Source organism: Meleagris gallopavo, chromosome 7, assembly GCF_000146605.3.
Source record: "Meleagris gallopavo isolate NT-WF06-2002-E0010 breed Aviagen turkey brand Nicholas breeding stock chromosome 7, Turkey_5.1, whole genome shotgun sequence".
Lineage (NCBI taxonomy): Eukaryota > Metazoa > Chordata > Aves > Galliformes > Phasianidae > Meleagris > Meleagris gallopavo.
In genome coordinates this window covers 22,880,955-22,898,307 of record NC_015017.2, presented here as the reverse complement: position 1 = coordinate 22,898,307, position 17,353 = coordinate 22,880,955, and the positions used below count along the sequence as shown (strand labels likewise).

The 17,353-nt window shown below is 41.0% G+C and overlaps 1 protein-coding gene across 1 annotated transcript in view; it reads left to right on the top strand.

The window, feature by feature from the left end:
* CDCA7 (cell division cycle associated 7) overlaps positions 1 to 6,588 on the top strand; it is a 12,823-nt gene extending 6,235 nt beyond the window's left edge. Inside the window, exons 2-9 of the mRNA XM_031554305.1 lie at positions 77 to 206; positions 935 to 1,183; positions 1,589 to 1,666; positions 2,202 to 2,390; positions 2,711 to 2,851; positions 3,285 to 3,434; positions 4,099 to 4,235; positions 4,524 to 6,588. Coding sequence (XP_031410165.1) covers positions 77 to 206; positions 935 to 1,183; positions 1,589 to 1,666; positions 2,202 to 2,390; positions 2,711 to 2,851; positions 3,285 to 3,434; positions 4,099 to 4,235; positions 4,524 to 4,554 — 1,105 coding nt within the window. The 3' untranslated portion in view covers positions 4,555 to 6,588. The remainder of the gene's footprint in view (positions 1 to 76; positions 207 to 934; positions 1,184 to 1,588; positions 1,667 to 2,201; positions 2,391 to 2,710; positions 2,852 to 3,284; positions 3,435 to 4,098; positions 4,236 to 4,523) is intronic.
* Positions 6,589 to 17,353: the final 10,765 nt, after the last annotated feature.

Genomic DNA, 17,353 nt, shown 5'->3' with positions numbered 1-17,353 from the left:
TTTTTTAATTAAGAAGAGCCATTTGCTTGTATTTTGATTGTAAATGCAAGTTGTTTTTGTCCAGCTAAAATTAAAGGGTATTTTGTTGTTTGCAGAAACGCAAGTTGAGGTCAAATGTTAGAGAAGAACTGGCCAAAATCTTTCACGAATCCTCTGATGATGAATCCTTCTGTGGCTTTTCAGAAAAGAAAATTGAAAGTGCTTTGGTAAGATGGCTGATCTCAGTTTGCAGCTTTAATCCTTGCACATTTTTTGGTGTAACTGGAAAATGTCAGCTTCAAATTCCAAGTCAAATGTTGTTGTCAGAAAGAAACGTGACTTTATTTAATGTAGTAAATGTAACTAGACATAGTTTGATTTTCTTTTTGTCCTCCAAAAATCCCCCTAGCTGCTAGGCTTTGCAAAATCAGAGTAAAATCTTCGTATGGACTGGAAAGTCTACTACTTGGTAAAACTGCCCTTGATGGTTGTTGTTTTTTCTTAGACTCTAACATTTCTGGTTTCTTTAGCACAAAATGTTATCCTGGCTCATGGACCCTAGCAAACCTGAGGAAAATCTCTGCATACACTGATGTGCAGTTGGATGTGCACTCTCACAGTGTAACAGAGAATGCTGTAGCACTTAAGCAGTGTAGAAGTAACAATAGATGGTGGAATCCTGCTTTTTGTAACTGCAGTGCAAGAACAGGTTTGTTGTTAAAAATACCAAGAATTAGTTTTGAGTATTGAAAAATGTAATGTCGCCATGTTTGGCATCAGTATGTTCCTGTCAGAACTTAAGAACCTGCTGAGGAATAACTAGATTGGCATCTGACTGGGAGAAGATGCGTGTCTGAGTTATAAAAAGCAGTAAGGAGAACAAGTAGGAGTCAGACTATTTAATTGCAGAGCAACTCATTCTGTTTTATGTGTTTTCGTTGTGATTTGTTAACAGAAACTGGAATCTGATTCAGAGAACAACATCAGTGCTGACAGAGAGGCACCTCTGAGACTGAGGAAATGCACTGTTCCTCTCAAAGTAGCCATTAAGTTTCCACCTCGAAGATCAGGAAGAAGGAAGGCTGAGGTGGAATCTCTTCCTGAAGATGTAATGCCTGCTCCAGATTCAGACTCCGATTCTGAGGAAAAGGGCTCCCTGTTTTTAGAAAAGAGAGCTTTAAACATCAAGGAAAACAAAGCAATGGCAAGTACTCAGGCTGTCCCCTGCTTTCTCTCTCTTCCCCTTGACTCTTGGTGGCTCTCTTTGATTATTCAAATTAACCCTAAAGGGAGTTATGTGAATTCATTAAGAGGAATTTACGTTCTGAATACTTGAATCAGATGCTTTATGTTCACTGGTATTTGAAAACCTGAGAGAAGTCTTTCAGTAAAAATCTGTATGTTTAAGGCCTATCCTTTTTTAAGCTTGAAGTCTATTAAGTTTGAGTGTTTTCAAATTACCTGTAGTTGCTAGAACATAAAAATGAGACAAAAGTTAAAGAATGGCTGCACTTGCTGTAAGTAATTGTAATTCTAGCCAATTGCCCTAATCTAATAGTCTGCAATAGCATGTGAACTCCCTTTTTAAGGCTCTGCTTTCTTTTGCTAGCTTGCAAAACTAATGGCTGAGTTGCAAAATGTTTCTGGTATTTTCAATGGGAGAAGATCACTGCCAACTGCCAATAATGTAAGTACAAACTTAATGTATTTGCCTTAAAGTTTCTGAATCTTGAATTATTTTGATTACAAAGCTTATTAAACCTCATAATTCTAAGTCCAGTTCAGAATTGTGTCACTTACTGAACTGGACATCCTCATTGTGCAATTTTCTTCTGACTTTTCCACTGTATAAAATGGATCAGATTAATTCACAATGGCTTACGTGTCTCCACAGGCCAATAAAACTGAACGAGATGCTGTGTAAATATGTATTTATACAGCGGCTAGAGATAAGGGAAGGCAGTCAAAGCTTTGAAGCTCAAGTCTGAATTTTCTTTTGAGCTCAGAGCCTCAAAAAGGACTCTGACCTTTGGATTAGTTAGGTCCTTAAAGTAATAGGGTAGCGAATTAGCAACGTGATGGATTTTGCTGATTTACTTGTAAGCTGTATGAGTAACAGTAAAAGCAGAAACTTGCCATAGATGTGGGTTCTGCTGCTCTTGTGTGGGAATTCCTGTACTGTGAGGACAGTTGTGTCATTGGGTTCTCTTAAACTTTTGCAGACACCAAAACGACTTCCAAGGCGCTCACTTCCCAGAAGTGCATTGAGGAGGAACCCAGACCGAAGTTCTCGGCCTCACACGAGATCCAGGTCCCTGATTGAAGGCCCTCCTACTCCTTTACCAGAGGAGGAAGATGATGACCGATACCTCCTAGTGAGAAGGAGGAAGATAGCTGGTGATGATCTGGAGGTGTGCTGTGGTTCTGGTTCTTCAGTTGCTACCGAAGATGGTTTTCTATCCCTTCAAGAATATAAAAATTAATTCAGAGCGCATTATCCTAGATGAATTCCTCTTGTACTCCAGTTGTAGGCGAGAAAAATCCAGTGGCATTTTGTTTGATCTGTCATCCTTTAGATGCTAAAGCAGCATACGCATCATAGGTGTTTACAAAAATTTCTCTCTTTAAATATAGAATAGATGTTTGAGACTTTGGCATTGATTTGAAGAGTCTTGCTTTGCATAGAATTCTTGCTGAATCCCATTCTAACAGCGTTGTCTCCATTATCCAGCATGATGCCCAAACTCCCAGGAGAGGTCACCGTGGTGCCATGGCTCTTCCACACATTGTGCGACCGGTTGAGGAGATAACGGAGGAAGAGCTGAATAACATCTGTGGATCTGCGAGAGAGAAAGTGTATAACAGAACCCTGGTAAGTATATTCCAACTTCCTGAAATGCATGCCTTGTGAAATCATTTGTTTGTTACTCTGTGTTTGTGGTGTAGCGTGAAATAGAGCAGACTTGCTTGTCACTGAAAGGAGGGATGTGATTTCTGGGAGAAATATGGCTGAGGTTCCAGAACACCATCTGCCATCTTTCCCTGAGTTAACAGAGTGGCCTTTACCAAGCCAGCTGACTTGTTCTCTCCTTGGATCAACTGTATGCCTCGGTGATATCAGTCTGTGAGAGTGATTGTTAACAAACACAGAAGATAGAATCTTGATTCAAATTTGTGAGGTGGCTTTCTGTTTCAGGATGAGTGCTGCCAGCTGTCAGAGAGATTGCTTGTTAAATGCTGTATTCCCTCAGCTAAAGAGCTACTTCTAATGTTTTGTTTCTTGAATTACTTTTCCTGTGTAATAGGGAACTACCTGTCATCAGTGTCGTCAAAAAACCATAGACACCAAGACCAATTGTCGTAACTCTGATTGCGTAGGAGTACGGGGGCAGTTCTGTGGGCCCTGCCTCCGCAATAGGTATGGGGAAGATGTCAGAACAGCATTGCTGGATCCAGTAAGTCAACTTTTAATACTGACCTAAATTGATTGAGTAGCAGATGCACCTCTCTGCTCATAGCTAAAGAGTCTTAGTAAGGGAACTGCTTGCAATGTTGTAGTACATAAGGTGTACTTAAAATCATGAAGGTTGGAGAAGACCTCCGAGATCATCCAGTCTAACCATCAACACATCACCACTGTGTCCACTAAGCCATGTCTTAGTTTGAATGAAACGGAATGATAGAATGTTGCTGTCTAGAACTCTTTGTAGTTAGTATTTCTACAGTTTCATTTTCAGGAATGAACTAGGAGAGCAGAGCAGCTGACAGAATATTCTTGTATATTCAGAATAATGTTTACTATTTAGTTTTGCATTAGTGCTTTATGTACTCTGGAGGGGAATTGTATCATGGAGGAAAAAGTCTTGCTGCTGTGCACTATGGAAATGGTTCAGAAGCTGAACAGAGTAGAATATTTCCTATGGTTACATGCCAAGAAGGCAAAGAAGAGTTTAATACCTTACAGACTGAGGAATTGGCATTTCTTTCCCAGCCAGACAACTTCTGCAGCACTGATGATCATTAAGTGGAGAGTTGGATTATTTTTAGCTATGACTGAATTGTGCCTCATGCTGCAGTTCAGTTAAAGATGTTGTCCGTTTGTTTTTTTCTTTCCTCTAGACCTGGAGGTGCCCGCCTTGCCGTGGAATATGCAACTGTAGCTTCTGCAGACAGAGAGACGGCAGATGTGCTACGGGTGTCCTGGTCTATCTGGCCAAGTACCACGGCTATGATAATGTCCATGCCTACTTGAAAGGGTAATTATGCCATTGTGTCAGTAAGGTGGCTCTGTTCTTTGTGGGATAGTGGCTGAAAACTGGGAGAATAGTGATCTCAGTTGTTGCTCAGATATCTCAAGATCAGTCCACATTGTCTTTTGAGTCTGTTATTTTTCCACAAGACTCTTCTGACTTGTTAGTTCTTAGCCAAAATAAGTGGCTATTTGACCTTGACCTCTCTTTGTTGTCATTATCTCCACTAATTTGTCTAAAGAATTTCCGAACTGTTTTGCTATAAAGTAACTTGAGTTTCTTCTTGTCTTTCAGTCTGAAACAAGAACTTGGAATGGAAGACTGAAGCTGTGACTGCCTTTGACTTGCGTACTCTTTCACCAGTGCCATAATATTACCTGCAATGAATTGTTTAATCAAATGAGACTTCAAAGCCAGTGCCTTGGTTCCCTCCCCTTCTGGGTTTTTTAAAAAAGAAAAGCATATTGCAGTGCAAATCATGCTTTGAGAAACTGTTTAATAGAGATCTTTTCCCGCAGGCCATTGTTTTCTTTTTAAACAACTTTTGCAAAACAAAATGTGAGATAGCATCAGTCCCTGCTTTTATGCCGGCAACTTTTTTTATCCTGAAAGAAGATGGGGGCTTTAAGCCATTGGAGTTCTGTTCATGCGTTGATCTGTACCACAGGTTTATTTGTGCTTTGAAGTTGGTGACAAAAAGATAAGAATATTCTGAACATTCAGGGCATTGTTCCCCACAGAACTAAGTGGGGAAAGGTGTGTGTGCTTACCTCCTGGCCAACTTCTGCTGCAATTGACTCTTACTGAAAATAAATGATCAAACAGAAGCTAACAATCCTCCAAAACAGCAATTCATTCATAAGTTCAAAAAGGAAGGTCTAAAGGTTGCAGTTGAGCTATCTCCAAGCATTAACATTTAGGTTTATAGAGCGCTTGAAGTGCACATTGGATATTTTGAAGGAGATTCTCTATTGAGTGATTTAAATTGCAGCAGAAGCAATTAAGGGGTAAGCTCTTGTGTTCTGTGCTTTCTCAGACAAGTGAAGGCCACTGCTGGAAGCTCCTACTGCACCAGCACTGCTGTTATGTAGTGGTGACTGATCTGAGAATGCGGGTATGCCTCATAAAGCAACCTCTTAAATTTCTGTCGGTTTTTGGGTTCTCTTCTTAGTTGTCCTTTCCCTTCTCTTGCTGCCAACTGCAGTAATGCTTCTGTGCTGTCAGCCTGGGGCTTAACCAAGTAGAGGAGTAGTTGATGTAGTCATTGGCCAATGGCAAGTGGGTGAACGGTGGTGACTTGTTGAACGCTACCAGGAGAAGGGTCAGTGACAAATGGTCATTCAGTTTTCTTTTCCCTATGAGCAAAAACAGAAAGCAAAAGCTTTCCAAGCTACAATCCAGCTTAAAATGAATTATTCCTTGGCTTGTGTAGAGAAGCACAAACATGGATAATGTTCTCAAGTGACGTGCCCCAGGTGTGGTAACAGATGAGGAAGAACAATTGATGGAAAAGGCTTTTAAAAATGAATAAAAAAAGGAGATGGGTGCAGTTTGTGAGCACTTAAAAATGTTGCTGGCACTGTGGTCTCTTTAACAATCTGTCCATACTTCTATTCATTTGTGGCTCTGTGTGAATGTAGAAGGGTATTTTGTGTAATGTTGTTAATGGAGCACGTGTGCAGCAAAACTGAGCTGAAGAATACCTGGTGTTGTGTGGACAGCATCTTCTAAATGCTGTAGAATAGAAGGTAACATGAAAACTAACTGGAGAGCCACAGTGAATACATGCGCTTAGTTTGGTCATGGCAGAATGCAATGTTGTACGTAATGTACAGTTGAGTAGTAGGAAGAGTCAGCTTGGATTTACTGAGCACTAGAACAAAACACAGCTTCTGACCCTTCTGTTTGCACAGTATTTGCGCTCTGTATATAACGAACCTTTTTGTACCTTTTTATACCTTTCTGGGAATTAGAACAGTGTGGGAGAAGGAGGACCTTGCAAACAGAATATGTTTGTCTAAGACTTGCAGATCTGGTTTATAAATCACCTGTGCTGTTGAGAATCTCCCATCCCCTGCTCCCATAGTGTGACTAGATGTGCAATCTTGGGTAGAGTGTGCCGTGTTCTCCAGGTTCATCTCTTGAAGAAGGAACTCTACAAGTACATGTTCTGACAGATAAGAGTGATTCTTTTTCTAATTGCTGTGCTTCCCTTCTGATTGCTGGAGTGTGGAAGAACTGTGCTGAAAGCTAATGCTTGTGCTGTGTCCTGAAGACTGCTGTATTTAGATTTCTTCCCATTGACAAATTTCTGTATGAAGGTTTTTATTTTAAAAATAAAACTTTTTCTCAGTTAAAATTCTTGCCTCTGAACTGTTCTTAAAAAACATGTTGCTGCTTTTCAGATGAACTGTTGTATCTGCTGCTGAGAAGCAGTGTTTGAGCTGCCCACAAAGAACTTGCTAGGTGCTCATTGCATTACTTTTGCTAAAGGCTGTGGATGCTTGCCTTTCATCACCATGCTGGTAACATGAGAGTAAACTTGTGTTTAATTTGGGGAGTCTGTTACATTTAAGGTATATATGATGAATTTGAGATGTCTCAATGCATCTCTTCACAGTTATTACAGTTACTTCAGTACTGTTGATATTAACCTGACAGAGAGCCTGTGGTTTATATCTGGAGCCCATGGGCAGCAATTAAGATACTTCATGCAGAGAAAAACCTAACTGATAGACTGGAAAACAAAGATGCCTGGAAATAGGAAATCATGTAAAAGGAAGAACAGAACATCCTACCTCACAGATGAGGATTGACTTAACTCACACAGCATTTTTTAAGTGGCAAATTATTTCCTCACTACTCAGCTGTAGGGCCAGGTGATCTTCATCTAGGTCTGATATCACTTCCTTTTTTTTCCCCCTAAAACCTGTTATGATATCTTAAAATTGCTAGGAAGGACTAATAAGTAAACTATTCTCTTAAATTTGGATCTTTTTCCCTTGGATGTTCTTGGGGATGAATGCAAGGGGCATTTGTACCTGTGTAACAATCTGAGAGAAGTGGTGGTACTGGAAGAGTGATTGATAGCTTCTTTTTAATGTTAAATGTGTAAATATAATCTAAAGAGAGCTTATGAGTCAACTTATTACACTCATATAGTGTCTGCCAGTGAAACTGACCAATTCTCTTCTTGCTTTCACAAGATTCTCTTACATTAATAGATATTTTTTTGGTTCCCTGCAGTCTCTAGTTATGCAACTGAAGATGAAATACTAGGTCTCTTCAAAAGAGAAGAGAAGGATTTTTTGAAAGAGGCATTTTTATCTTCCTTACCTATAGAGCAAAATGTTTTCATGATGAGTAAGCTACAGAAAAAGCACTAAAGAGTTGCTTCACAGGCTGATAAAGTAACATGCTGTATGTTCCTAAGCAGGTCTGTTGCTTAACCAGCTACATCCGTGTAGGGAAATGCAGTGGAAACTCTAAAAATAGGCACTAGCTTTGGGAACACTGCTTCTGGTTGAAGAATGGCAGTTGCTGTTGTAGGATGAGGGAGTACAGCTAGCTTTGAAACCTTATCTGATGAGTAGTGTGAAGGTGTAGTTTTCTGCATCTGATGCATTTAGCAAGGGTGTCACCCACTGACCTCTGCTGGCATAAACCAGTTTGTTTCTCAGTTCTGCTAGTGCAGCTCTTGCATGGCTAATAGCAGAAGCTACTATGGGGGTTTTGGAAAAACTTCTCGCCTTTTTTTAAGGTTCTTGGCCTTGAAACTAAATCAATGTGAGTAAAAAAGAGCTTCCTCTGTCAAGAGTAAGCTGGCTGGTCTTGTGGGACCCCAACTCCAACACCCATGCAGTGCTGGGCAATATCATAAAAATACACAAATAACAGTTATAGATGTTACAAGGGAACATGAGTAGTTCTTGATCTTGCTCCACTTAACTCCTAGGTGGATGTCTTTAAAAAAAAAAAAGAAAAAGTGGACAGAAAAAACCCACCTGTGCTTTGTAGTGAGGGTTGGCAAATGAAAGGAAACTGTATGTTTGAGCCCAAGGGTGTAATGGTCAGTGGTAATGTTAGGAGTCCCAGAACTGCAAGGTAAGGGCAGGATGGCAATGCTGCTGTGGCTTGTAAGGAGCTGTGGATATTGAATTTGTATAAAAGCATGTCTGGAGGGTAAGGCTACAGTCATGCTACACAAGATCTGCTTGGCATGCTTCTACTCACTGGAGTTTAATCTTCTCTAGTGGCAAGGGTGACAGATGGGTATGTTTAATAAAAAAAACAAAAACAAAAAAACCAACACAATATGGTTGGGATGAGGTATGAAGGCACTGCATTGATGCTTTTTTTTTTATTAGCACTACTTCAGATGGGCTTTTTGGAGCAGAAAAGCTTCCATCAGTTGAACTGTAGATCCTGCTGGAATGAGTTCTGCTCATCTTCCCCTTGGAGTATGTTCTTTAGGTAAAACTTGGAAACAAAATGTTGCTTAGATTATTGCTTTGCATTTAGGCTCATGTTAGCTTTGTATCTATATGTGAATATCATTGGAAGCAGGGAGGACGAAGTTGTGCCCTAGGCTGTATGAAGAGGTTTAAGCAGCAGAATCCTACAGTAAGCACCTTCATATTCTTGTAATTGCATGCAGAGTAACAAAGCTGTCCTAGCAGCACTCCTGGTGGCCTTGCCTTGCTTCCTTTTAGTTTGAATTCCCTCATAGGCACAATATGTCTGTGAGTGTTATATAAACTGGGTGTGCACAGCTGACTGCCACCAGGGGTGGGGATGAGAAGCCTCCGACAAATATATAATTCAGATATTCTCCATGAATATACAAGCATGAGCCTGTTTGGAAACAAAGCCGCAATCAGAGCGTACTAAAAATTACCTGTAAACATCTTAGATTTCAGAGACATGTAGACATTTTCAACTTAATCATATAGGTGAGATCAAACAAGTCCAACCATTTGGTATAGTTGCATGAAGACTCATCATCTTTAGACATGTTCTGAAGTTCCAGAACTAGAAGCTTAGTTATGTTACCACTCAAAGGTGAATGAACATAAGAGAATCACGCAAGAGCTCTTCTCATATAGCTTATTAGCAGAACTTAGCAGTGGGAAAGATCCTATTTCATAGCACTTTTGTGGCATAGGTTTTTTTGTTGTTAGGTGTAGGGGGTGGGGTTGGTTTGGTTTTGGGGTATTTCTTTTTGAGCCTGGTTATAATGTGAACACAACTGATAACAGTGAATCATCAGGGGGAAAAAAAACCTTTGGAAATAAGCCAGAGTCAAATTCTTTTCTCGTGCGCTGTTCAATCTGCTTCCTCTTTAAAAGAAAACTTTCACATTAGCAGAAAAATAAATGCTTAGCCAGAGTTCTTTTTGTGTCCCTTTCAGCAGGGAGAAGGGATGAGTGTGCTGCGCTCAATGCCCATGCTGGCTGCCTCCTGCTGCAGAGAGTTAGCACTCTAAAGGCTTTTTCTTCCCCCTTTATTTCTGGTTTCATCTAATTCTTATCAAAAAAGTTGTCATGTTATAATTTTGGCACTGGAAACAAGCACAGAGTTTTGTTGTGAGGCACTGGCCCGCTTTGGTACGATCCCAGTTTTCTGTAGAAGTAATTCCAAGTTTTCAGATGGTTTTCATCAAGACATGCAGACTTCCCTACAGCAAGACTAATGCTCTTTTACTTCTCACCTTCTGAGCAGTCTAGCAACTGTTTCTTTTGTTCTGAGGAAAAGGGACAGATGAGATGAACAGTTCAATAGATATCAGGCTTAGCTAACTTACTAAGCCTGCCTGAAGTTTAGCTTCTGGTTTTCTCCGTATAGAGGTCACACAATACTTTTAACATGCTGGAGTCCTTGCCATCTAGTGAAGCCTTGCTGGAGTGCTCTTGTTTCCTGTCTGCTGTGCCTCACTGTGTGATATGCAAGGAGATGCAAGGGTTTTGTGAGAGGGATTCTCATATTTGAGTGACTCAACTATTCCCAACAGTTGATACACTAATGACCTCTTTCTGCGTTAGTTTCAGAATTAGAGCAATTTTCTCCTCGTGTTTGCTGGCTACCTAAACCACATTAACCTTATCAGTGTGGGTACCAATGGGAGTGGAAGAGCAAACGCTAGCTGTCACGATGTACAGACACTGTGCAGTGAAGCAGCAACAAAGGTGGACCTAGTGTTAAGGTCCTGGGGAGAGTTAGTTCCCTGAGGGTTACTTGGAGGTGATGTGTAAGGGGGAGAAAGCTGCTTGTTGGTGAAAGTCAGTGAGGCTGTTTCGGTGAGAAACTGTTAAGTCTGTAACCACACTGTATTACCATATTTATTCCAGTGAAATTTGGTGGAAGGCAGATCAGAGCTTAACCACAGCAAGGCGATACTGGGGAAAAATTAGAACTAACAGTCTCAGGGCTTCCCCAGCTTTTCTTAAACTAGACAACAAGCAGAGAAAATACAGCTAATTCAAAACTGTCTATTAAAAATAAAAGAATATATCCTGTCAGTCATAGCAATTGCCTTCAGTGACCTTGGGTTTACCTACGCATCTTTTGCTCTTACCCTGAATGAAAGACTTGCTTAAAAACCAAAGCTGACTGCACAGTGCAGCACTGCTGTTTGGTAACGTAGAGAAATTTACTTGAAAAAAATGCTATTTAAGTAACCCAGGAGCTCTGGAATATAGAATGGTACCATATAGCTGGAGGAGCGGAAAATGCTCTCAGATGATGGATATTTCAAGGCTTTTGTCCCGATGCTGAGCTCCTCTGATGTGTATCTTAAGATACTGCCAGTGTGTGCCTCTTCTTACATTTGAAAGAGGTTTATATGTTAAAACCTGCAATGCTGAAGCAGACATAATTGATGTTGAGAAGTAAAGATGATTTACAGGTTTCCTTTGTATTGTAGGTTCATATTCAGTATGTAGTGTATATTTCTCTTTAGCTCATTTCATATAATCAACTGCATCTAAAAGCAAATGAGACATAAGGCGTTGTTGTTTGTTCCCAGGTTAGTTCTCCGAGATAAAAACGCTTTGTTTTGTCCTACTAATACAGCCTAAATCTTGTAGCACTGATTTGCAAACAAAGCAGAAGGACCATAGCCTAACCCAGGCTGTTTCCTTGAGGGCTGGGAAAGGGACACACATCAGCCATTCCCAAACCTGTAGACAAACCCTTTATCTTCACTAATATGCATTCTTCTACTTTTTTGCAATAGATACCTCCAATTTTTGTTTTGCCGTCTGCTCTATGGCAATTGATGCTTCAGAGGGCTGGCTATTTATTACTCACTAGACATAGATAGGAATGCAGTAAATTCTTTACAAAATAAAAATCAATACTTACTGACATACCACGTATTGAAGAAAATAATTGTTTATGGCACTCAGCTTAAGCTGTTCTGGTAATCACGTTGAAAAATACAATATTTATTCATTAGATCAAATTTAATGAGGCCTCCTGGCAGTAATTATAAAAATTACTGTAGCAGTAAATTACTAATGAGTTGTGATGTGCTTCCTACCTGTGAGGAAGGACTGGGGGTTGAAAAACCTGATATCCAGACAACACGAGGGAGGGCGAGATCTGGAGGCTAGAAGTCATGCTCACAGCGGCGCGGAAGGTGTTCACTGCACCTGAATGGTAGGAGGGGGGGGGGAAGAGCAGCTCACAATCAGGAGTTTCACTTTAAGTAGACACTAAACTCTAGGTTCGTTTCCAAGCCTCCGTGCATACGCAGGGGAACAATGTCATCAATGGGGGGAAGAGACTCCTTTGTCATATGTGCATCACCTCATCTACAAAAGCAGCTGGGGTGACCTAATTACTCAGGTAGATCTTAGGCTGGGAACATTTTCTTACTTTCTCGTTGTTACAGAATTCCACAGAAAACACAGCAAAAAGATGATGTTTTCTTAGTGCCCTCAAATCTTCAGAACAGTCACCTAAGACGTGGAGCTAAGACAAAGGTTGAAATCCCCCACCAGCTTGCTTTGATGTGGGGAGTTTGACCCAGATTTCTTTCTTCTGAGACAAAGCTTTAGGGAATGCAAGGCTTTTGGTAGCAAATCGTCCACAGTCTGAATAGCACCAAGGCATAAAGGTGTAGAAATGATGCTGCTTCTAGTAATGCCTGGGTTTCTGCTGAGCACAGGGTGCTGCTGCAGTAGGGGAGCACAGCTAGGAAAACAGTTCTGCAGCAAAAATTAATGCACGAGTGGATTGGCATATAATTATGTTTCTATATGTAGCTTGCAAAGGTGCTGTAGAGGTGATGTGGCCTTCAGGATTGTAAAGCAGCAAATAGGCTGCTTTTGGTAAATGTCTGCTTCAAAAGATTGGTCTCCAGTTCAAACGCCCGTCCAAAATTAGGTAGAAAAAAAGACCGAATTTTAATCTTTCATAGCACAGAAACTGTTCTTTATATGTAATCTTGAGGCTTGAAGGGGTGGGTGGATAGTCAGCACAATTTCTCTTCCTTATGCTGGTCTGTTGCACAAAAAGGGATGACTGGGTGTATAGATTCTTTCAATTGTGAAGCCGGAGGGCAGAGAAACGTGCCTTTTAGTCACTTCCCAGCCCTCTCAAAGAAGTTGAAATTTGGGTGCTCCATGCAATGTGTTGCCAGGTTCTGTGCAGAGATTAGGCTTTTATGAAGCTATGGGTTCCTCTGGCTAAGAGCTGGGCATTGCAGTTCCCATTCTTGGACCCTTTGTGGTAATAGCCGTGCATCTTGATAAACATATGTGCTGAAAAATACATACAGCTGAGTCTTAAAACTTCTCGGAAGAGCTGCAGTACTTTAGTTAGTTAACATCACCTAGCCTGTTATTAAAATAAGGCAAGGAGATCTTTGGCTTAAATGCAATTACGACAAGCCAGCATCTTGCTGCCAACCAGAAATTAACCTTGTCGAACTGCATCATCAGAAACCTGCAGAGCCTGCTGTGTGCACTGTTACATCAGCATGAAAGAGCAAATGCAGTCGTGCTGCAGGGAAAAAACCTCCATTTTTGGCAATAAAGGTGATATCCTGACTGCTGAGGTGCTGGGCTCTTTCTCTAGTGCTGTCACACGTCTCTGTCTCTATCTCCCTTTTTAAAGCATAGAAATCCTCCTCAGGCTTTCCCTTGCATTCTGGTTCTGTCTAGAGAAGAAAAAAGTGGTTTTTTTATTTTTTTATTTTTTATTATTAGCTAAACTGAATTTGGTGATGGACAGATGTTCACTTTGCATACAGCTGTGCGGCTGGAGATGCATATTCCTGTCTTTCTGGAGCTGTCGTGAGGCTAAATTAACGCTGGTGCAAAATAACACTGGTGATCTCTAGATAGAAGACACTTTAGAAATAGAAGGTACTGTGGGCTGGATTTCTGAAAGTGCTGTCAGCCTCAGCCAAAATCAGTGGGAGCTGTGGGCTGGAAATCATGATGCAGTCCTGCCCTGCAGTAGTTTATATGAATGTGGTAGCTTCTCATGGGTGGCACCAGAATTCAGATCAATCTATTTTAAAAGCTCTCAGGTAAATACAAAAGGTAGAGTGGTGGAATGATCCTATTTGTTTGTTTGGTGGGGGCTTTTAAATTTTATTTTTATTTTAAAACAGTGGTGTGCAATTCTGAGGACTTGGACCCGGAAAGCTACAGGCTTTCACAGGCTGGCTATTGTCTCATGATGCAAAATAGGTTTTTTAGTTGTTATTGTGAATTCTTAGAGAATCCTACAGTAGCAAAATGAAAGCAATTTGCCTACACCGATGAAATCAGTTTAATATGTGTGTGGGGAGGAAATGCAATAGAACTAAACCTAAAAACTAAGTAACAATGATGAAGCTTTTAATAGAGAACGTCTCACAATCTGACATAAGTAGTAAGATTGTTGCTGTGCACTATTACTATAATTAAATTACATTATGCTATTGCACTAAACTAATCCGTCAGTAATACTGTACTTAGCAGTGGGATTTTGTCACATAAACATTATGAGACTTTAAACTTCTGCATTTTGTCTTGCAAAGTGCAGGGAAAATACAGAAATTGGAACAGCAGAATGTAACATGAAAAGCTATGGCAGTGGGAAGAGGCCAGCTGGTTCAATGTGCCCGTCCTTTTAAGGCAGGTAAGCTAAGAGTGTTAGAATACGTTTACTAAAAGAGTAGAAAATGAGATGTGCGTGAGAGCTGCCTGTTAATACTTAGAAAATATTAGATGCCAATCTAAACGTTATTTGTCAGGTTTTTGTGATCTTCAGAACGTGTAAGGTTAAATCAAGCTGCTGAGAGTACACTGTTAAGAAAAACATGCAAATAACTGACATGAAGCTGCAATCTTTCTCTGAGCAGAGACAGAGAAAGGAGGCTGCAGATCACATAGGCTCTGATCAGTGAAACAGGGCGGCTGATCAGGGGATGCAGCCTCTAGAGCAACGTTAGCTCTGGCAGACCCCGGAGAACAGTATTTTTCAAACTGAAGACTTCACTCCCATCGTAACAGATCAAAGCATCATTCAGATGAGCAGATCCCATCCTCTCTCAGCCTGGTAAGCTGCCAAATGTTTATTTTGATGCTAGATCTCTTCCAAAAGGGTTGCTGCAGCATTCATCCACATCGTGTCATACGATATGGCCCTTTCTCACTTTAGGAAGATAGAGACAGTCTTACCTGCTCCTTTTTATTAACAAGAACAAGCAATTACTGGATTTTAACAAAAATCATTGAGGGAAAAATGAGCAGACTTCTGCCCCTGTGCTTACATCTTTTATGTGTAGCAGAAAAAATGCATACTATAAACATACGCCACTATACCACACCACTGAGACATTTGCTGTACTTTCTCTTTTTGCCACTGCCTCTAGCTATATGCTGTACCATCTTGGTGTGCAGTGCTTGCAGTCTAATTGTGCATGCAATATCCACGCTAAATGAACAGCACGGCAGTGGAATGGCTATGCTATTCATTAAGGATTCAGAATTTGTGCAGAGGTCCATTCTAGCTCCTGGGGGTAGGAGAAGGATGAAAGCATGATCCATTATTAAGCCTTGTGAGAGTGTCACCCCTTGCCTCTGGCAGGCTCAGGAGTGGGACTTAGCATCTATGGGGCGGTTACCAGCCGTAATATATATTTACCCGTGTCCATCGTGTATAAGAATGCTCTCAGTAAAACTTAGTCTAGGCTGTAATAATACTTTGCACTTCTTTGTTGCCTTTCATCCGAGGATTTCATTGTGCCTTTAAAAGCTTTCATTAACTAAAACTCACAACCCCATTGTGCAGTAACTGTGCATTAACACCTCCACCATATGTAAAATACAGTGCAGAAATGTGGGAACCGGTGTAAGTGATTTGAAAAGCTGGAAAGAATGGGGGGGGAAAAATGGAATCGATTATTGCCACGTCTATGTGCTAGCCCTGTGCTTTCCATCTTAAAACGTCTCAGATTTGGATTGATGCTGTAACTGCACTTTGCTGCGTTTTTAAATGCTGATGAGCGCCAAATTTAGCGTTGTTTCAAAAATCTCGAGATATTCGTTTCCAGGTTCATTTATTATCCTTTGATAACAGGATGCAGACGCAGCAACGAGTGTGCTGTAATTGCCTGCGGAGCTAGGTGTGCAGTTTTGCTATTGTTAAGCTGCGGGGTCTTGTTTCCCCAGGATGTGTATGATTTCTGAATGCCAGTTACATACGTTCCCGAGAAGAGAATGTGCTCCTGAAGCTACAATGTCCTCCGTGCATAGCCTCCGATCCTCTACAAAGCTTACATTTCACAGGATTCAATGGTATTGGTTCTTTTGGGATCAATGGGAAACTCACCACCCATCTCCAGTATCTCTGAATTACAGAGCAGAACCAGATCAAACGCAGAAGAGTTCCCTCATTTATCCTTCCTCTGTCATACATCAGAGTGTGTGCTGCATTCATTTCGTGTAGGCGGGCTGGTGTCTAATGTACTCTGTGAACATATTTATAGAGGATTAACCTGTGTCAGGTATTCCTAAAAACTGATTTCGTTAAAGTACAAATTTTATTCTACTTGTCTCAAACACAGAAATCATTCCTGCCTGGCTTTGATATTGGTCATTTTTTTGCTGGGGTGTGACACAGTGAGCGTTATCAGTAGCCCTGCTATGTGTGACAGCTTTTTTCCCCCCAGCCGACGCGTCCTGGCACATTGTATGATCTGTGCCTGAGGATGTCAGCCTGCAGTGAACGCGCTCTCTAATAGAATGTACCATGCAGCAAATGCCGAAACACTGTGGCTCCGGCCTTCAAAGTGCTTAGCAGCAAACTGCAAGTAGAAGGTGGGGAATGGCAGCTGCCGGGGAGGACCTGGAGGCACAGAGTGCCTGGGAATGCTGTATGTGTGCACACTGACCCAGCGCCTGCTGTTCCAGGGCCCATCCAGCAACACAAAGCTACTGGAACACAGACAAATTGCAACCCTCCTTTCTTCCCCAGGTCAATAATACATTTTAAAATATTTACTTTGGCACAGGCAACATCTATCTCATGTAGGAGAAGGATTAAAAGGAAATACAAAAGGATCGCTTAGCAGTGGAGAATTCTGACCCTCATTTGCAATTTGTGAGTAAAGCTCCAAAACGCTAATGGCAACTTGAGGAGTTGCCAGCTAGGAACTTGGGCTAGAACTGAGCAAGGGCAGACTTCTGATTAGGGGCAATTTACTAAAGATCAGAGCTGCAGAGAAAATGACCTGAGCAAGCAGTGGCAAACCTATTACTTGGATGTGTGACAGCAAGATTTAAGGTTTCTTCTCACCTGGGTTTTTAGCCTGGCATTCTGGGTTTCGTTGTTTTTTTGCTTAAATTCGTGTCATCCCATACCGGGAAAGAAATTGTATGACAAGGCTTATAGAGCTTTGTTTTCAATAGCTAATGCCTTCTAGTTGAAATGAATGATGGGAGTTGACTTAATATTTGCCACTTATCTGATTGCCTTTGAATTCAAGGAGTTCAGCCCATTCTGGATGCTGTTCTTGATACTTGATAGTTTGTTGTTGTTGTTGTTTTTAATAACTTGTGTCAAATATTATTTGTTCTCCCATCAGTCCATCTTATCTGGATGTAAGAAAACACAAAAATCAGTTG